This window comes from Antennarius striatus, chromosome 9, assembly GCF_040054535.1.
Source record: "Antennarius striatus isolate MH-2024 chromosome 9, ASM4005453v1, whole genome shotgun sequence".
Lineage (NCBI taxonomy): Eukaryota > Metazoa > Chordata > Actinopteri > Lophiiformes > Antennariidae > Antennarius > Antennarius striatus.
In genome coordinates this window covers 6060616-6081868 of record NC_090784.1, presented here as the reverse complement: position 1 = coordinate 6081868, position 21253 = coordinate 6060616, and the positions used below count along the sequence as shown (strand labels likewise).

The 21253-nt window shown below is 40.1% G+C and overlaps 1 protein-coding gene across 4 annotated transcripts in view; it reads right to left on the bottom strand.

The window, feature by feature from the left end:
* Positions 1 to 21253, bottom strand: part of LOC137601391 (plectin-like) — a 59417-nt gene that overhangs the window by 12290 nt on the left and 25874 nt on the right. The window contains exons 3-32 of one of the 4 annotated variants that reach the window (XM_068323561.1): positions 21222 to 21236; positions 20195 to 20284; positions 18812 to 18889; positions 18583 to 18687; positions 17584 to 17750; positions 15541 to 15656; positions 15332 to 15435; positions 14837 to 14956; positions 13879 to 13974; positions 13667 to 13791; positions 12456 to 12549; positions 11841 to 11995; positions 11391 to 11712; positions 11217 to 11294; positions 10930 to 11091; positions 10713 to 10817; positions 10517 to 10612; positions 10293 to 10418; positions 9736 to 9888; positions 9489 to 9643; positions 9104 to 9230; positions 8185 to 8368; positions 7419 to 7576; positions 7009 to 7187; positions 6783 to 6921; positions 5786 to 6142; positions 5622 to 5705; positions 5405 to 5509; positions 5191 to 5289; positions 104 to 3457 (exon numbers count right to left, since the gene is read on the bottom strand). In XM_068323561.1, coding sequence (XP_068179662.1) covers positions 104 to 3457; positions 5191 to 5289; positions 5405 to 5509; positions 5622 to 5705; positions 5786 to 6142; positions 6783 to 6921; positions 7009 to 7187; positions 7419 to 7576; positions 8185 to 8368; positions 9104 to 9230; positions 9489 to 9643; positions 9736 to 9888; positions 10293 to 10418; positions 10517 to 10612; positions 10713 to 10817; positions 10930 to 11091; positions 11217 to 11294; positions 11391 to 11712; positions 11841 to 11995; positions 12456 to 12549; positions 13667 to 13791; positions 13879 to 13974; positions 14837 to 14956; positions 15332 to 15435; positions 15541 to 15656; positions 17584 to 17750; positions 18583 to 18687; positions 18812 to 18889; positions 20195 to 20284; positions 21222 to 21236 — 7248 coding nt within the window. The remainder of the gene's footprint in view (positions 1 to 103; positions 3458 to 5190; positions 5290 to 5404; positions 5510 to 5621; positions 5706 to 5785; positions 6143 to 6782; positions 6922 to 7008; positions 7188 to 7418; positions 7577 to 8184; positions 8369 to 9103; positions 9231 to 9488; positions 9644 to 9735; positions 9889 to 10292; positions 10419 to 10516; positions 10613 to 10712; positions 10818 to 10929; positions 11092 to 11216; positions 11295 to 11390; positions 11713 to 11840; positions 11996 to 12455; positions 12550 to 13666; positions 13792 to 13878; positions 13975 to 14836; positions 14957 to 15331; positions 15436 to 15540; positions 15657 to 17583; positions 17751 to 18582; positions 18688 to 18811; positions 18890 to 20194; positions 20285 to 21221; positions 21237 to 21253) is intronic. The other 3 variants (XM_068323559.1, XM_068323560.1, XM_068323562.1) reach the window with 3 other exon arrangements.

Here is a 21253-nt window from a genome sequence, read left to right as displayed (position 1 = left end):
AATAAAACAAAGGGACAGAGGAAATTTAGGAAAGAAGTTTGTTAGTTTTCAGAAAGTTAACAATGACATAAGCTGCTCTGTTATGCCATTTTTGACACAATACCTCTTTGGATTTATTGTGAAGGTCTTCAGCCTCCATTTTGAGTCTAGCTTTGTCCTTCTCTAGGTCTGCGATAGCTTTGCGTAAATCATCAGCCTCTTTGTTGGTACTTAATCTCACAATTTCCAGTTTTTCCACTTCTGATGACTTCTCTTTAGTGGCTACTTCAGTCTCATGAAGGCGGGATGCAATCATATCAGCTTGTTTTTTGAATTTTTTGGCCTCCTCTTCAGCTTTGGCTTGAGATTCGCTGAGCTGAGAAACCTGAAGTTTGAGTTTTTCTGCTTCAGCTATGATCTCCAACTGCCTTTTTCTCTCTGCCTCAAGAGACTTTTGGTATTCCTCGGTTTCCTCCTCTAGACGCTGTTGCATTAGTTGCTTATCCTCCAGCAGCTTTTGGGCCTGCTGCTGAGCCAAGTCCTTCTGCCTTTGTAGCATCTCTGCTTCAGCTTTCAGTCTGGATGCCTCTTGTATTGCCTGCATTTTCTCCTTAAGCATTTTATCAGCAAGAGCTCGTTGTTGATTGAGGTCTTCCTCTGCAATTTTTCGCAAGCGTGCAGCCTCTTGGGCTTCGACACTAAGTCTAGCAGCATCCTCTGCAAGTTTTTTCATATTGTCAGCCTCTTTTGCAAGGAATTTTTGAGTGTTATCTTTGTCTTTCTTAATTAAACGTTGATTTTCTTCCTCAATTCTGATTTTCAATTTCAGTAGTTCTTCCATCTGGACTTTGACTTTGAAGAGCTCTTCCTCCACTTGGGCCTTTTGTTTGACAGCATCATCAACCTCATCCTTCAAGCGCTGCAGTTCTTCATCAAGTACAGTTTTCTGTTTATCAGTTTCATCAAGCTGAAGCTTAACCTTGGTGAGCTCTTGCTCCACTTGGAATTTCTGTTTCAATGTCTGCTCTGCCAGTTTTTTGTGCTTTGCCATTTCAGTATCGGCTATTTGCTTCTGCTTGAGTGCCGCTGCTTCTGCTTGTGCCCGTTTAGCAGCTTCATATTCAGCATCCTTCCTCAGCCTCTCAGCATCTTCCTGAGCTTTGGCTTGGATTGTGGCTTCTTCCTCAGCTAGTGCCTTTTGTCTTTCTGCTTCCTCTGCCTGTAGACGAAGTTGAGCTGCTTCCCTTTCTGCCTTCTCTTTAGCAGCTTCTGCCTCTTTGGCAAGCTTCTTGGCTTTCTCATACTCTTCTTTAAGCTTCTTCTGCACCATGGTATCTTCCTTTTGCTGAGCAAGGACAGTTTGGACTTGTTGTTCAGCTGCAGTGCATTTCAGAGCAGCTTGATGGGCTAAAATAATCTGTTTATCTGCTTCTTCGTCGGCATCATCTTTCTGCTTTCTGGCCTCTGCTGCTTTCTTTTTCAGACGATCAAGCTCTTCTTGAGCTGCTTTGCATTGTCTGGCTGCCTCTTCCTCTGCAGCAGCAATCTTCTTAACCTTTTCCTCTGCTTCCCTTCTCCTCTTCTCCTCCTCGAGGGCAAGTTTCCTCAGGTTCTCGGCATCCTCTTCTGCTCTTAATTTGCTCTGTTGAGTTTCCTCAGCGATGTTTTTCAGTTTGTTCAGCTCTAGCTCTAGATCAAGTTTCCCAGAGGAAGCTTTTTCAAAGTTAAGCTTAATAATTCGGATTTCTTCTTCTACAATTCGCCTTTGTTTCAGAGTTTCATCCACTATGGCTCTTTGTCTTTCCATTTCAGCTTCAGACGACTTTTTTAGTTTTACAATCTTTTCTTCAATCTGTTGTTTGTGCTGGTTTGCCTGGTCTTCAAGAGCTTTCCTCTGGTAAGACTCATCCTCAGCTTGTCTTCTGAGTCTTTCATTTTCAGCTTCCTTTTCTTTCAAGGCAATTTCAGCCTCTGTTTTTAAACGAATTGCATCACTGATTGCAGCCAGCTTCTCTTTTAGAATCCTTTCAGCCTCTGCTCTCTGATGAGCTGCTTCTTCCTCAGCAACTTGCCTCTGATGCTTTGCCTCTTCTGCAATGGCTCTAAGCTTGCTCGCTTCATCAGCCAGGTCCCTCATTTTAGTAGCTTCAGCCTCAAGCAGTTGTTTGCTTTTTTCTGTGTTGGACATGGTCTCTTTTTCTGCCTTGGACTTGAGTTGGAGGAGAATGTCCATTTCGCTTCTTACTTTGGCCAATTCATCCTCCAACTGTTTCCTTTGCTGTTGTGCTGCAATTACTTCATTCTTAAGGCGATAAAGTTCATCTTCAAGGAGGGATCTCTGCTGTTCTGCATTGTCAAAGTCTGCCCTCAATCTAATCAACTCCTGTTCTGCAGTGAGTTTTTGCTGAGCTGTACTCTCAGCTACCTTCCTCTGCCTCTCAAGTTCTTTCTCTGCCATATCCTTCTGCTTCAGAGCCGAGTCTTCAGCTTTGGACCTCTTTTTTGCCTCACGCTCAGCCTCCTCCTTCTGTTTCTCAGCATCTTGTTGAGCCAGGCTCTTTTTGTGAGCCTCTTCCTCAGCTTGGAGTCTTAGTCGAAGAGCCTCGTTAGCTTTTTGCCTCCATTTTTCAAGTTCTTTTTCTGCTTCTTCTCTAGCATTTTCGGCTTCTTCCTGCTGCTTCTTAAGATATTCTGCCTCTTGTTGCAGCTGAAGGACAGCACCATGCTCTTGTTTAAGAGATTCTTCCAGTTGTGAGGTCTTTTCTACAAAGGACATATGCCTGCTCTGGAGCTCAGCAGCAGCACTCTTCTGGGCGGCCACTTGAGCAACCTTGATTTGTCTGTCCTTCTCAAACTCTGCCTGCTTCACCTGCCTCTCAGCCTCCTCAGCTTGCATTTTGAGGTTTTCTAGGTCTTCCAGAGCTTTCTGCTTTTGCCGTGACGCTTCCCTCTCTGCCTCAGCTTTGCGATTAAGTTCTTCCTCTGCAATGCGCTTTTTCTGTGTCTCTTCATTGACTTGTTTGCGGAGCTTCTCAGCTTCTTCCTGTGCAGCTTTTCTGAATTTCTCAGCTTCATCTGCTCGGTCACGAAGTTGCTTGAGCTCAGACTCTGCGGTGAACTTTTGCCTTTCAGTTGTTTCAAGTTGGATCCTGATAAGGTGAATTTCTTCCTCAATCTTGGTCCTACTTTGAAGTGCATCATCCACCTGTTTACTTTTGTCTTTAATCTGCTGCTCTGAGAGTTTTTTGAGCTCGTGCAGCTCCAGCTGGACATTGGTTTTTTGCTTTTCTGCATCTACAGCAGCAACTTCTCTCTTGCTAACTTCTTCCTGCATTCTGAGCTTCAGTTCTTCTGCCTCTTTCTCTGCTTTGGCAATGGCCTTTGCATGAGCTTCAGCTAACTGCTTCTGTTTGTCTAACTCAGCCTGCATCTTGGCCATTTTTTTCTGCTCCTCTGCTTTGAGTTTCTGTGCAGCTTTCTGCATTAGTGGAAGCAAACGGTAAAGAAAGAATTATAATCAAGCATGACATGTTAAAAGGTAACACGTTACATTAGCTAGCTCTGAACAGTGTGGATTAAAATTGTAATTACTATAGTAATCACAGCCTTATCACACTGGAATAAGAGCAAGATAATGTACTGTATTACCTAATGTTAATATCGTTAGCTCAAAGGTAAAGTCAAAGATCAATCACTAGATGCAAATTAGATGCACATTCAAAGTGATGTTATTTTCACGATGCATGTCAAATAATTAATAACAAGACAATTCAAGACAAAAGGAAGATAGGGATGTACTGATTAATGTATGGAAACAAAAATCACTTCACAACACAGCAAGAAAATCACGTGGCATGCAACTGTAACTTTAGCCGTATCTCGCACAAATTTATTGTACTTGTGATTTTAATGGAGATGTGGTCTGCAAGACTAATTTAGAATTTTGGTTTTAATACTTAAAAAAACAATATTGCTGTCACTGCTTATTTTCTTACATTTACTATCCTAGTTTCTCAGTTCTGAATGTACACACTAAATATCTTACATATCTTATTTCAAAATTAATCACACAAATGTCATGCATTTTCATTTATGTAATAGAAATATTTGATACACAATTAAATAGTTTTAAAAATACTGATATGTGTAATAAAATGTATCCAACAAGCAACTTCTTATGGTGGGTTTCTGTTGAATAGTTGCTAGAAAATGGCAAGTGTGTGCAAAGCACGAGAACACTTGTTTTCACAATTGTGTAATAAAAACTAAAAGATTCATGTTAGAATGTTATCCACACCACTCAAAATACTGTAGTTCTATTTAATCCCATGCACAGGGGTTCTTCAAATCACTATTTCCAAAGAAGGAAACAATATTACTGAAAGATAATAAACCAGTTAATGGCTCCACAAGTTTAAGAAACACCACAGAGTAAGCCCAAAAATAACGTTTGTAGTAACACCTTGTATGGATAGTCAATATAATGTTATAAAAAGCAAAAAGAAATCAAAGAAGCCAAGAAAATACATATGCCATGGAAACCAAGTTTGAAAGCGAGAGAGAGAAAGATTTTAAGATGGCAGAGGACATGGAACATATGCAGTACAACTATTCGAAACACTAAAGAATTTACCTCTTCAATGCTCAAACATGTTAAGCACTCATCATGGAAAAGCACTGGCAGGCATTTAAGAGAGGCAAATACAAAACATCAGGGTCAGAAAATAAAGTAAAACTTGAAACTGAACCTGAAAACCATAACAATGAATTTAACCCAGAAAAAGGTCCACCGGGATAAGAAGGGAAGAGAAAATTGCAGTGATAGAAAGAACCCCTCACTCTCAATGCATGATGACACAAACAATAAATGGAGGTGGAATAGCTAAAACAATCTTTAAATCTGTATCCACTTGAATGTAAAGACACTCAAAACCCATGCAAAGTATTGATTTATTATCATGGCCCTGATTATCTCTGTTCATTGTTTTACTTATCCATTCTTATAAATGAAAGTATATGAATGAGTGTATGCAATGTTTCTATGAGTAACCAATATAAAAACTATTTGTCACTTGCACATTACTGTAATATGTGTGTATGGTAAAAAAAAAATGGATGGGTAATTTTGTTTGCTGATTGGTTGATTATTTGGTTGGTTAGTTTAATATTAGAGTTTAGTTTGTTTGGGATCCTCGGCCAGTTGTCACGCACCTCTTCCTCCTCCAGCCGGCGCTGTGAATCAGTGATGAACTTGATGTACTGACTATTAAGAGTCATCAGCTCACTGTATCGGGTCCTCAGTGTCACATACTGATATAAGGAGAAACAAACAGTGAGCAATAAGTATCTATCAAAGTTAAATTGATGTCCAAATATTCAATATTCACTAGTAAACGTTGCCCAATATAAATTCTAACAAACACACCTCCTGAATGATGTTGTCAGAAGCAGAATCAAGTTTGGTTTTCTTCAAGGGAGAAGCAAGAGGCTCCACTTGAGCTCTGTAGGCCACCAGCTGAAGCTCATAGTCCTATTGGAATAAATAAAGGATGCTCCATCTATTACGTATGCCACAAAATCTTTGCCTAAATGCTAAAAATATTAACATTCATAATTGCATACTTGTGTTTTCAAAAGCTCACCTTGATAGTATCAATGTATGCTTTTGCATATTTCTGGCACTCGTCGATGTTGTCTTTATTATTCTCAATCTCCTCCAACAGGTCCTATTTTGAAATGGGGAAATGAGATGAGCTCACTTGTTTCATTAAAAGAACACTGTTAATATAAAGAAGTACAAACATGCCTTTTCCTTTGCCAGTTGGTCTTTCAGAGTTTTGCTGTCAGTGATGGGCGCAGCTTGGATCTTTTCCTGTCTTTCCTTGGCATCAGCAATCCAGCGGATCAGCCAGTCGTAGCTCTCACGATAATAGCCCTGGTGACGGCCAAGCTGTTCCAACTCCCTCAGACGAAGGTCGATCTGTGTGAACACAGCCCTCCAGCGATCCTGGAGGCTAGACAGGAGCTGCCGGTAGTGGTCCAGCTCCGCGTCACGCTCGCTGTGCACACGTGACATCTTGTCACTCACTGCAGAAGCCTTCTTCAGCTCTTCTTCCAATGAATCAAACACCGGCTGCTCCCCTTCAGCCTCAGCTCGCATTTTCTGCAGAGTTCATAAAAGCAACGGGGAAACAAAGTGTGAACAATAAATAAATAAACAATCACACTACACTGGCTTGCAATCCTGTCATGAGTAACTTTTTTTGAAAGTGGAATCCTTTCAAAATGTCTACGATTGTACACAAAAGTATTTATGAAATGATTTACCAATTTGGTTCTTCAAACAGCAGTTTGAAATGTCATTTGTTGTGTAGTTATAATCTATGTGCAGTTTTATAAAATTCATGTGGCAACCACAAAACATTGCGGATAAGAGTGAACGTTTTGCAGTCTTATGTTTGAAGATGACTGAGAAGCAACATAAAATGGAATATTCAAAGAAAACTAATGTGGGTTAGTAAAATGGGAAAGCCGGGTTGATTGCATTTTACATCTATCAGTGGTTTGACTGATTTTTGAACGACTAATTGATTTTTATTCCCTATAATATTAACTGGCCATGTTCCTCAGCTCTATTGAGTGGCGATTGATCTCCAGGTTTAACTATTATAGACTGGATGAAAACTTCCACAGACCCAAAACTGGTTGACATGCCAGCTTTTTACAGAAGCCCAAAATTATACTGATTGACAACATGTGTTGTATTTCTGTAGTCAAACTAGCATTAATGACATGTTGTTTACCTTAAGTTTTGTTCTGTAAGCCTCTACTTCCTTGACATCACTGGGCACAGTATAATCCTCACGCAGGCAGTCCTCGTACTGCTTGAGAACTCCCTCAGCACCTTGTGTGTTACGGATGACCATCTCCACAGTCTTCAGCCTGTATCAAACAGTAGCATTGACATATTGGCATCAGGAAACAGAACACACCCGAGTTAAATCACAAGTGTAAGTAGTTCTGACTCACTTTTCAAGATAAATGGATGAAAGCATGTGGGTATGATCCATCTTCTGAACAGTGAGGTCAAGTTCTGATCGCAGGACAGGAGCCGAGGCAGAAGGCTGAGGCGAAGCCAAGACCTCTTGTGTCTTTACTGATACCTTATCAAGGTCCTTCTTTAGACCCTCAAGCTCCACCTGGACTTTCTGTGTAGCAGGTAAGACAAGTGATAACAACATGTAAGGAGAAGTCAACTGAGCCCTAACACAGAACAACAACAAAAAAAATCTGCATATACCAATCAGCTGTTAAGAGTAAGGGATATGTATGATAAAAAAGGCATTGTTGAAAATTGGTTCTCTGTGCATAGACTGACAAAAGGAATAGCACAAATTCTGAGCTCACAAGGGAGCTGTTTCAACATGACAGTACAGTACCTTCTGCTCTGCTGTCTTCTGAACACACTCCCTCAGAGGTTCCTTCTGCACAGGTTTGCGAATACGAGCCACGGTCCCAGCTTCACAGTCCTCTATACGCAGACGGAGGTCCTTGAGCTCAGAGATGTAGTTCTTACACAGAGTCTCATCCTGCTGACCTTTTGGAGGAAAACATCATTTTTGTCAGACAGACTTGTAGACATACAGAAGGTTTATTCCATGTCTGGAACTGTGAATGTGTTACCACAATGTTTCCACAAAGCATTTTCATACCTTCTGAACACTGCTTTTGTAAAATCCCCCAAATATTTGCTGAGTACTAACGCATTATGCTGTACGTGCAGCTCTTTTTATGCTGTGCCAAAAACCACACATAGCAAAATATACACTACAGTTGCAGACTACACTAAATAGCACGTGTTTCTTCCTAGTAGTACTAATCAAGCTATTAGGTGAAATGACTCTATGACAAATGGCAACAAGCTGTTTGACCTATAAAATTTGGATTCTATTCAAATCAGAGCTGCAGAAAACAATTTAGGAACCACAACACCATGCTTTCATTCAGAACCCTACTCACACATTATTGGCGAGCTATAACTTTGACTTTCTTCACATGACTCACCTTTGAGCTGAACAACCCTTAGTCCTGAAAGTTGAATGACATTTATACACTGTAATGTAGCTTTAAATGTCATGTATAAATCCTTTGAACATCCATGAATAATCTAAACAGAAGTTGTCTTTTAAAAAAATAAGAAAATACCTTTCTCCATTGAGCGAAGCAGTGTGTCAAAATGCTGTGTTGCCTTTTTGTACTCGTCCTCAACCTGCAAACGGTCATCAGGGTCAAAGAGCTGCGAGTCCTGGCTGTCCCGCATGTAGTCGTGATAGTGAAGCTCCAGATTCCTCATCATCAGTCTATACTCCTCTGGTTTCATGGTCTTCAACTGCATCGGATGGAGAGAATGGGGAACGGATTAGGGCCAGGACTATAGTGGAATTCCACTTTTTTATTTAAAAGTGACTGATATAATATATCACAATTTTGATATTGTGATATATTTCAGGTTTAATTTTGGACCCCCCTCAAATAAATAAAATGAATCATCAGACATGTCTGTGTTTACTTCATCAAAGCTAATTAAGTATTGTTCAGCTTTAACAGTACCCGAATTAAATTCTCAACATTAAAGGTCTTCAGGAAAGGATCTAAATGCATTAATCACATGATAATTTGACCCTCCTCAAATGTAATTTAAATCACATTGGTTTCATTATTAGATTGTTATTCATTAAATAACAATAAATTAATGTTGGTTTTATCATGGTCTAAATCAGTAACTTTCGAAGACCAACACAAATGCAGTTACAATTTGTTCTCAGTGTATCTTATTATGTATTCATCAAAAATACATAATTTTTGTGGGTGTTTGGCCAACTCTTACTTGGCCAAAGACCCACAACTGAAAAGAGTTTCATCAAAATTTGCTTAGATTTTGGGCAATTCTGCTGGCCGTCAAAACCAAAAATGTCAAAAACAGTTTCTTTACAGAGGTGCAACGGGCCATGGGGTGAAGTCAATTTTTTAACATCGTTTGATTCTTTAAGATTTTGATTTTATTTACAAAAATCCCTAAAAAAGATGGCCTGAATGCTTGTTTCCTGAAAGTGGAAATACTCACCATGGTGATGTTCCAAGTGCGTATCTGTGTCAGGTCTTTCATCAGGTACTGCCATGACAACAAGCTCTTCATGTCTATATGGAGCCTCTGCCACATCGACACCATCTGTTGATGACCTGCGTCCAGACTGAAGTAGGACAGAACATTATGAAACAGACCGCACCTCATGGATTAGAATTCACAGAAAATTAAACCCATTAAACCCCAGATCATAATGGTTTACTATTGGGTTGCTAAGTTACTGTCGTTTATTTAGAAATGCTAGGATCAGCATTTAGGCCAGAGGGAGGCTGCATAGTTACATTACTATTGATAGGCTACATTTCATAGACACGGTTATCACAAAAGTGACTCAGTCAGTTTAATTTGATTCATTTGTTCTCACCTGGACACACTGTCCACAGCCTCCTTGTTGACCGGAGGTATCATGAAGCAGACAGAGGGCACCATTGCCTCATGTCCAGAGTGGTCCAGGACCTTCCACTTGAACGGCTGAGAGTTGTTGAGGAGTGCACATTCATCTCCTTTATGGACTGTGATCTGAAATCATCAATCACGATTGATAAATGCTTAAAGTGCTACCTGCTGAATTATGTCACCTCAGCATAGACTGGAAAGCAGGTAAATCTAACCTCCTGCTGCTTGAAATCACAGACAGCCTGAATTGGAAGTTTTCCTTTTAGGGGGGTTGTTGGGTTACGTGGTTTCAGCTGGATGATGGACTTGGCTCTCTTGTTCAGGCCGGTCACAACAGTCTTGAATTCATTCAGCTGCTCTCTCTCCTCCTGGTGATTAATACATATAAATACGGGGTGATCATCCCAATTAACTGCAAACATTAGAAGTACGATGTGGGGAGATAAAAATAAATAAATAAGGGAGATAAAATATTTAAAATATTTAAATAAAAAAGATTTTGCTGCAAGACTATAACGAGCATCGATCTCATAAAAAGTTGACCTCCTTTTGTGGTGCTAAACTATGAGAATACATGCAGAAAAAAAAGTAAGATGTGGGGAGAACTTTGCTTTTGATTCTAAATTATCATACAATTAACTGTTTTATACAGAACTGAGGAATAATGAAACAGGTGAAACATTCAATCTTTTCCTACAAGCCGAGCTGACTTTTTTCAACACAGAAATGTAAAATGATCAGGATGACTGAGGATCTCAAAGGACTCGCTCACCACAGCATCCTGCAGCAGATCCTCCAGCCGTGTGGCTGTAGTGGAGTGATCACAGCTGTATTTCTTTTTCATGTTCTCTTGCATTTTCTTCATCTTGTCCTGAGCCTCTTTCACATCAGAAAAGAACTGCAAGAAAATGAGTGAAAGTTTTCTTTATTGCCCCATGTTTAATAGATGACTGCAATAGTCAAGAGATTGATTTTCAATATATCACCAGTCCATACCTGGTAGTAGGCTGTGTTTTCTTTGAGATGAGCCTCAATACAGCAGCAGAGCTGGAGGATCCAGCTCCACTGAGTCTGCAGAGCAGCTGTGAAAGCCTGCAAGAAGTAAAGAAGACACGATAGCAGAGGATTAGTTGTTGCCTTACTCTCCAGCTTCTATCTGTATGGAGCCCTTGCTGTTTATTGCAGTCATTACCTCAGCTGTCTTCTTTCCAGGATGTCCATCTTTGACAAATTTGTCTCCCATTGCCTGGATATCATTGACCTTCTTCTCTCTCATCTCCAGCTCTCGCATGAGACCCTGAACATATACAAACAGTGAGTGTGAGGAAAAACACATTTATTCAAACATGTTTCACCGTACCTAGAAGGACTTGACAAATATGAGGTCTTGAGTCACTTCTAAGACTCACCGAGTAGTTGTCTTTCTTAGCTGCCATGTTGGTGTTTCTGTCACTCCAGTCAAAGTTGACCTCCTCCTCCTCTTTGTCATTCAACCACATAAGTTCCTTAGTGGCAGCACTGACAAAGGCGTGGAGTGATTCCAAGTTCCTCAGGCGGGACTTGGAAGAGTTCTAAAAAGAAAACATATAGCAATGGTTAAAAAACAGCATTAAAATACCAATAATTACACATAAAAATGTTATGAATGTTAAAAATTATTATCGTAGAAAACTGTTTGAAAAATGGAAATATTTACCAGTAGTTTGCCATATTGGAGGTCCAGTTTACCCAGGTATTCTCGATAGGAACCCTTGCCCACAGGAGATAGCTGAGACTAAACAATTAGACAAAAAGTGATGATAGTTACAGTGCTTTCAAAAACAACATCACAACAGCAGAGCATGTGCAATCTTTTCCAGGGATTAACTACCTCATCAGCCCTGGCTCGTTCAATCTTGGCTCGGAAGTCCTCCACAGTCTGGTGAAGGCCTCTGTGGCTGCCCAGCTGGGACTCCACAGAGGGAAGATCAGAGCCCCACTGGCCTTCATCAATGCGAATCTGGTTCTCCTCCACCCAGGCCAAAAGGTCTTGGACATAGCGTAGAGTCACATCATCTAACTCGGGTCGCACTTTCATGGTGGTCTGCTGGGAGGTCTGTGTAAGGGGGGCCTGGGCACTGGTCGCAGCAGACTTCAAACGAAGGTTGTAATCGCTGCGCAAGTTCACCAAACGCTCATGGAGACGGTAAACCCTGAAGAGAAGAAAGAGGCAGCCGGCATTTAGTCTCCTTTACGCTTTAATGAATCTCTTTTGAGGCCCATTACTTTAAAGATCTTTGTAACTCTGGTATGCTTTATACTGTGTTGAACAGGCACCCACCTGCGGTACATCTGGTCAGCCTGAGGGTGGCGCCCATCCTTTAGTATCTGCACATCATTGAAGAGCAGGCGCATCGTGTTGTCAGCTTTATCCAGCTCTCTTTCCACCTCTGCTGTGTGCTGAGCTGGTTTCCCTGCATTCAGCAGACGGATGTCCTGAAGGGATGGAAGCCAAGAAAATGAACAGTTTTCAATCTTGAATGGGAAAACAGAAGATTTCTGACAAAAATATGAATCATCTTGTCCCTAAATACAGTAAAATAGGATCTACATATCTGGAAGATAACACTAATATTTTAGAATAAGTTTTTTTTAATTTAATTAATGATTATTAATTCAGAATTTGGAGACTGGTTGTAATGAGTTATTTACGAAATAACAAAGGTTTATACATTTGAATGAATAAGACCACATGACTATAATGGATGTTATAAAAGTAGATTAACAAAACTTTTCAAATATTTGTTTTACAAAAATCAAATGATCGTTCACAATAAAAGAAATGCCAGACAAAGGATTTACAAACATTTCCTGCATTATTTCCATTGTTCTGTCTTTATCTGCACAAATCAAGTTACTGTACAGTGTTTCTAACGGAGCTCTGAACGGGACTCACTGTTTGAAGCAAGGTCTCCAGGTGACCCAGGTGGTCATCACATGTCCCAGACTCCATCTGAACTTTATTGAAAATCCTCTGGAGCCTCTCAAGTCTAAATAAGACAAAAAATTAAAAGGACAATTAATAGCAAAAATACAGAAATAATCTCTGTGGTACTCGTTACCACATTTTCCAAGGCATACACTCCCTGTCTGACATTTTGGACAACTGGGTTACACAGCCACATTTAATCTGGAACAACAAAGATCATAACTTACGGCCACCTGCACCTCAGCAAATACTCCAATTTATAAGGGTCACTCACAAATGCCATTCCTAAACTCTCGCATAAAGATTACAGTTACAGCTATGAGAAAGTCTGTCTTTCTCACTCTCACGATGTGTCCTAGGAAAAAACTGCCGCATACAATGACACATAAATCGCAAATGTTTTCTGACAAAGGCATCCTGTCTGCTCATTCAGTCATTCCACATCTCAGAACTATAAACAAGTCCATCAGCATGCCAACATAGCTGGACCATCTTGTGACATAAAACCATCTGTTTTTCAGAAATGATGTAACACTCCTCTAAATACACGGTGCATTTACATAGCATGCTGTTGCACGATTCCATCTTTTGTGTGTCATATGTTTTTCATTGTAATGAAAGCAAATAAAATTTAAAAACATCAGGGACAATAGTCCAAAATGTGGTAAATGACTAGCTTGTATAGAACCTTAAAAAATATGCATTAAGTCTGCAATTTAATCTATGACATCAAGTAACAAGCACATTGTGCTATCAAATATCAATAAATGAAGTTGGATGCTTCTTTACAATTTATTTTGCCTTCATTAACAAATTTTTGGTGACACTGAAGGGTTTGCAAGTTAAAGCAATAAATGTAAGGCTAAAACTAGGTTACTGGCTAACTGGCATCTTTCATTTGTCAGATTTAATATTTGATGTCCTTTCTTTGTTCATTTGAGGAGAAGAAAATAACTTAATTATCAATATAATGTGATAAAGCTGTGAACATTTAGGACAGTCTCCCATTATGTCTTGTTGGAACCAACTTGGTCTGTATTGTTAGCAAAAATTATGAGAAACAGGATGTGATTACTCAAATGTACAGTGTATAGGTAATTTGAATGCATGTTGTGATGTCATGAGGAATAGAAAATTAAAATTATTGCGGCATAATCGGCATCATCAATATTCCTTACCTCTCAAACTCTATCCTGAGTCGTTCTCTTTCCAGGATGGCCACATGAAGTCGACCCCATTCTTTCTCCACATCAATGGGATGGTAGCCTGGAGGGACCTTCACCTGTCCAGCATGTACAGCGCTCTGTGAACAGGTAGGAGTCAAGTGTATATCAGTCAGTAAAACAGAATACCATTAAAACAAAAGAGTGAAAGACTGGGGTTGGCTTGCCTCAAATGATTGGTAGATGAGCTTGGACCGGTTCTTCTCAGACTCTTTCACTGGCAGCTCTGTTTCTTTGAATTTTAGGAACTGGCGCCAAAGAAGCTACCAAAGAAATACAGACACATCATTTTGTTGTTACACATCCACCAATTTGAATATACCATTACAAAATATACAAAACACAAACAAAGTCAACAGGAGGGAAGTTCGGAGAAAGGTCGCCTCCCGCTTCTGAGGTGAAGCGTCTTCAAGCTTTTACTACAATCGCAGCTGACTTCATTTATCAGGGATCTGCCTTCACCTGGATGACTGAAAATCTCCACAGAGATCAGATTTTCTATTGCAAGTAAAATATAATAATTTTTAAGTGACTTTGCGCCCGGTTCAATGAAATTAATTTGAAATCCTAATTTCCTAAATTAGGTTAACGCATTGTACTACAAATCAATTTATCTGTCAACTGCAGGGACGTAACTTCTGTATGATCATTTGTCAATTGTTGCAAAGAGCTGCAAATTTACACTTCAAACTGATGCTTATCAGATAAGCATCAGTTTTGGCGGCGGGTAAATAAAGTACGGTATGCTTCTATTGTGCAGGACCGATGGGGAGTGGCACAGTGTTGACTCTCCTAGCATTAGCATGTTCTGCTTTTGCCTGCATTTGGGGCTCTGCCCCACCTACAACACAACAACCTCTGCCTTGCTGTAGCTTGACATTAGCAGACATGTCGTCTGACGCGATCATGATTCACTGAGAAAAATAGTTTCACCATGCGTATGTTGAAACAATATATGTAATTATCGATTGTATTCTAACAAAGACATTTTTTTTCATAGTAAACCACAACCAAGACAGAAATTTTAATAGCTCTTTATGCGCTTCAGTGTTGTTCCACTGCAAATCACACCCATGACAAAGACAAGTCTCTAGGACGGACACATAAAATCAGAACTCGTCTCACCTCTACCTCCTCGTAGCTGTTGGGGAACTTCTTCTCCTCAAAGATCGTGACATGGTGGCGGATCCACTGGAGCAGGAGAGTCACCAGCTCGTAGTATTCCTGCCAACGCAGCTCCAGCTCCTGCAGCCAACGCAGCAGAAAACAGAGTTGTGTGTTTGAAAACAACAGACAAGAGGGCCCTTCTTCGGCCCTGCCGCGTTCGATCACTCACACAAAACGCTAAACTCAATTTAACTCTACAATCCAGGTCTTGTGTGAGAGAACAGGGCGAAAGGGTAGGGAGGAATCTGTGGAAGGATGTAATGGAAGAGGGAAGACAGCGGTGGGAACGGTACAGCTATACTTATACGGCTGGAAATCCATTGGAGAAAGATGCCAGAGTAGAATTCACCAATGAGTTAAGTCACAGTCTCATCATAAAAAGGAATAGGCACTACTTCTTATGCTGTGTGAAGTTAGTGTTCATCTGTGTGTCCCCGCTGCAGCTACACTCACATTAGCTCTCATGCCATCATGTGCATCAGTCCGTGGCATAGCATCATACAAAGAGGAGACATAAGTGATGATGGACTTTTCATCAGGATGTGGGACATCAACATCTGAAAACAAAATAAGAATTGTTATTGGCCAGTTCAATAAGAATAACTAGTGGAAATATTGCACCAAAAAAAGCAGTTGAAGAAGTTGATTTTGTTCCGTTGTACCTTCAGGGTCCAGTAGGCGTGTCACTCCCAGGTCTTTCTCTGCCACACCAAAGGCCTGTTCCAGGTTCTCCAGGTTGGTCTGGTGGTACACTCCGCCCATGTCAATGAGTCTGGGACTGAGGGACACAAAAAAGGTGGATTAAGTTAGGAAAGATTGCATCGGCAAAGCTTAATCAATATCTATTACAATTGCCATCATACAGTTTTCACCCTCGACCCAGCACAATAAAGCATGACAGATAGTTTTAGCTCATTTAATATTACAACATGAGAAATTTGAAAGAATGGAAGAATGAAAGTTGGTACCTCAAGGTCTGGTTACAGTGAGAGAGTAGTATGAACCAAAGTGTATAAGCTATATTGGATGTGCTTTCTAAAAGGATTTTCAACATTTTTCTTTTTTTTTAATCCTGTGGGTGTTTGGCTCTCTTTGACCATCTGAGCATCTACAGGTGGAATTTTATTTAGCAGCAGAGCAGCTAACAGAATCACAGGTGACACATTAGACACATACAATTGAGTCCATGAACAGACTTGAATAGACTATGAATAGACTTCTTCCATATACTGCAACAAGCATCTTAAAATGTTCCAGAAGCTCTAGCAATGAAGAAGGTGTGTTAACAGATCTAAAGATAGTGTGTCAATCCATGGTTTACACCGCCTTAGGTGTCCATCGTCACGTAAAATTCTGGTTAATCATCCTGAAAGGTTGCTGAGATGAAACAGGCTCCAAGTGGTAGAACAAAATCACTGCTCTTTCATCAAAAATTCTCAAACTTGAATCCTAAATTCAACTGTAGCTGTGAATATTCAACGTTCAAAACTTGTGCACTTCTCACTTACGGGACAAACTACAACCAAGGCAGTCAGAGACTGCAATATCATCCCTCGTCTTTCTATCTTATCCCTTTCCTAAGTTTACAAATGTTGAAGTTTGACCTTGACCTAGTTTTCTGAAGGTCATATCATTTTCATCCCCTTTGCTGCCCGAGTAGTGTGCTTTTTGTTTCATCTTTCTATCTGCAACAGTTGTGAAGATATTTGGCGGACGGGCGGACAAACACATAAACACTGACAATTACAATACATCACCGCTTTGCAGGACGTAATATATGCTCTGTACAAAGAGTCCATGCCTCAACAAAACAAACTGTTAATGTAGCAGCCACAAAGATCCACAAACACACTGCACCCTTCTGTCCTTTATGACAGCAGCACTAATCCAGTCACAGAAGACTCCAACTAGAAAGACAGGAGATAATACAGTTGCAGGTAATCATTCAAGTAGAAGGAAATTTGCTGGAGCAGGTACTGTATCCCTTTCTTTCAATACATGATGGCTTTGCAGAACCACATCTTGTTCATTTTGTTAATTCACTCTCATCTAATATTTGTTCTTTTGTTTGCTGTCTGGACTCTGTATAAATACAATTTGAATGCATCTAAGAGGAAACCAACCAATAATAAACTATTGATAGATCTTCCTGAAAAATAAATGCACATCCAAATCCCAGGATGTGATAATACAATGCTATCCTTATCCACTAATTGTAGATAGAAGGCAGACAACACCAACACTTACTTTGTTGGAAGGCTAGGTTCCCAACAATTAAACTGCATTCAACAGAGGAATTATCATCTTAAGCAGGCAGATGCCTAAAGGCCTGAAAGGCTCCTGGAGTGGCATTAATACAGATTTCATTAAAGCAGCATGAGCAGCACTGTCAGGTTTGGTGACTACAAACTGGGGCTTAAGAAGATGTTTTAGTGCAGTGTATACCTATATATTACTGTTTGAGAGCATGTACGTATAATACAGTATCCTTTCCAACATGAAATTGTGGACTAAGAAAGGTAGGTGGGTCGGTTGGTTTGTCAGCAGACTAAGGTAAAAAGCCGCGCCGTGGAATGAGCATGGGTCTAGAAAACTATGTGCAGGATTATTGCCTCAGTGCAGATATGACATTGCAGAGCACCCTTTCAGTAATTATCTGTAGTCTACAATCATAACACCAAATCAATAATAAATCCTCTACTCACTAGTGCTTGTGTATGACAGCATTGAAGAGCTTGCCGTCTCTCCAGCTAGTGGAGAAGTTGTCGCAGCGGAGGTTCTGGTAGCCATCTGTCATCCTCTGCGACCAGAGAAGCAGCTTCTCCTTGGCTGTCATGTCTTCTGACTGGCCGTTAACCTGAATATCTGAGATCTGACGCAATACATAAAAATGAAATATTAGGAAAGATGTTCTGTGTAGAATATATTAATAATCCAATGACGACATGAGGAGGAGGTTATGGAAACCAAAGAATCCCATTTGAAAAGAAACACTAAACACCAATTTTAAGGAGATGTTAATATCATTGTATCCATGATCTGATAGCATGTCATATTAATATGTATCATCTGAGTTGCTTCTATCCTTCGTGTGAAGCCGCATTTTTCTGACTTTGCTGACAGGAAGCAGCAGGATTTCTGCCTGGTGTAGTCTGGGAAATGATGCCACGGCATCCAGATAATGTTTCATTTGGGGACTTTCAGGATGGGAAAGATGAATCACAGGCACTTTGTTTTTCCATTTTGTTTATACATGCATGTGTGTGTGTGTCTGCATGTGCGCGTGTCTGTGCGCGAACTCCTCTGTGTAGGTGTGTGTGTGTGTGTGTGTGTGTGTGTGTGTGTGTGTGTGTGTCATATGCTGTAAATCTTCTCTTTCTGTCCTATCCTACAAAGCAAATGCATTTTTTAACCACTTGTCTTTAATCAGCTTCAACAAAATCATGCAGCTTCTTTAAATTATGGAACATGTTATTATGAAAGAGGTAGTGTAGCTCCAGATCTAGGATGCACTATTTTATATGACGTTCAGAGTTTAATTATGTTGATTATGTTAAAATCATTAAAATTATTTTGATTAGGTAGTAAGCTGTAATTGAGAGAGCTGAATCCACAGTGATTGATTCCAGGGAGATGGGAGACACCATCCAACAGATCCCAGAGATAGACTATGGAGCGATAATATAATAAAATACGACACTGACTGAAGAGGAGACCTGGAAGTGGAGGATAATGGTCCATATTAACCCCAGGGTCAGTTTTGGGTTCCCATCTGCTATGTCATCATTTCTGATGTTCACCAGCTTGACCTGGGACAACAAAACAGCATTAATTTTAACAAGTGAAAACACAGCCACACCAAGGTTATCTTGAGACATAGTTTGTTCAACCTTTTCAGGATTTAAACTTCCAAAGTAAAATGTTATGTCATACCTGTCGGTGTCTGAGGAAGTCCAGTGCAATTTGTACATTTTGCAGTTTATGGAATCGCATGCGGCCTTTCTCTCTGGGCTGAAGAGGGGAGAAAATAATTGCTGTTATGTAATGACCAAGCAATCAGAGATTATATTCATACACATAATAAAGGATTCAGTTGAAGAAATCAATGCCACGGGACAGTAAGACATTTAATGTTATTTAAAAAATGCACATTTTGCTAGGAAATAATTATCTCGTGACAAGTATTTTGAATACATTTTGTAGAATGAAATTTAAATAGTATTTATTTATATCGTGGTTCATCTCTATCCTGTATATAGGAAAAAATAATCTGTCGATAAACCATTCTTTAGACTATTGGTGAGGCAGTTTGGTTTTGTTGCATCATATCAGATTAGTTCGTGTTGCAATATTACTACACTGTCTTTTGAATTCATAATGTCAGTCAGGAAGAAGTACATAATATTATGTAAACCTATGAATGATGAAACATTTTTCCAAAGCATGTGGTGCTCTGCAAAACAAAGCAATGCAAGTGGCAAAAAGCTGCCACACTAATAAGTATTTCCTGCAGCTATCCTGCAGCACCCACTGACACCTGCATATTTTGGTTTATTTCCTGCAGCTGTACATTTAAAGCAAGCCTGCCAATGAGAGAAAAATAAAAGTTACAGCAGCAGTTTATCCCCATGCACAGTCACATCACTGGGAATGTGTGGTAAGTAAGATAGGTAAGTTATCAACCCACTCACCAACCGAACGCTCCTGACCATGTCTCTCTCCCTTGGCTAGCCCCAACAAGAGCAGTGCAAAGAGAGGAGACGAAAGTCAGATGCCAAAGATCAGAACACACAGAAGAAGGTTAGAGGAAGGGAAGCAGGAGGTGAAGAAGAGGAGAGAGAGTAGCAGGAAAAGCAGAAGAACCATAGGTCAAACAGGATCAACGCACACAAAGAAAGGCCAACGTTAATGCTTCATGGCTATGGAGGCATTCAAGAGAACAGATCTGCAGCTGGTGGAGAAGTGATGGACTGCAGCAGCAGACAAGCTTCTGTAAGGCTCTGGACCCCCCAAGGTGTGAACATACAACACTGCTGCTGGCTTTAGACTGAGGCTGTTATATCGAACCTGACAATTTCTGATATCCCGAAAGGATGAGGGGTTGTCCCATTCTAATAAATTCAATATATGAGAAAGTTAGATTGTAGTGAGTTCAACTTAAAGTTAGTTTTTGATTGTTTGGTTAGACTTTGCTGCATTAGGGATGACACTAGATGCTGAATTACGACAAGTGGTGTCTTTCTTCTTAGTCTGGACTACAACTGATGTTTGTAGTTCATAGACAAGGAAATAAGTAGAGACTGTGGTCATACTCACCAGTGATTCCCCAGAGAGGACCTCCAACAGTGAGATCAGGTTGTGTCCATCTCGGAGGTCTTCATACAGGTCTGTCACATGACGATGTGACTGCCAAAACAAAAGGGACATGTCACAACATTAGCAACCAATCCTTTTTTAATACTTGTGAAGCACAACCCAATATGAACTCTCCTCCAATCATTGGGTTGTTTCTATTGCTGTAAAGAAAAGCTGTTTCCGATTCAAATGTAACAAAAGGTGTAGATTTATTCTTCCTGGTCACACCTCAAACTTAATGAGGTTTCCAAACAAAATACACATTTATATATATATACTGATTTTAGTATATATATAAAAATGTGTAGTTTGTTTGGAAACTTAATGGATAGTGGATAGTTTTAACACTTAAAACTATCCACCAGCTGTGTTATATAAGATTTAGAGCGCTGTCAGGACATTTTCTTCACTCGTGCAAATACACACAAGTCAGGAATGTATAGCCATGAGCAGCCCAGCCTGACTCGTCCAAATACCATCCACGATGTTATCTTTGACAAGTGATAAATGTGATTAAATATAAAATTAGATAAGTTAAAGAAGAGTAAAAAAAAAAACTGTGCACTTGTGATAAGTGTTCAACAAAAGCACAAAACAGGCAACAACTTTTTCTGCATGAATCCACTTTTCAAAGTCTGTTCTATGGCCCCCGGGGGTACTGAAGGGAATCATTTATTGTCATTATAACACAGAGACAGAATGTATGACTCTATATGTGTTTTTAGCCAGGAAACAAAACCTTATTAAGAAGGATGTGTGGACTGATTTCTGTTAGTTTAAGGGTCCTCAACAAGAAGTTGGGAACCACGAAACTGAACAACAGTCAAAACTCGGTTCATTGCCCATACACAAGATGTGAATGACAGTGAGACAAGCGAGTGAGGGAAGCTGTGAAAAAAAATAAAACAGAAAATTGTGGAAGGGGTCAGTCTCCATGCCAAGTAGATAGTCATTTCCGACAATGCTGCTCCAACATGCTCGTACCTACCTCTTCCCTCCAATGCTGGAAGAAGATGGATG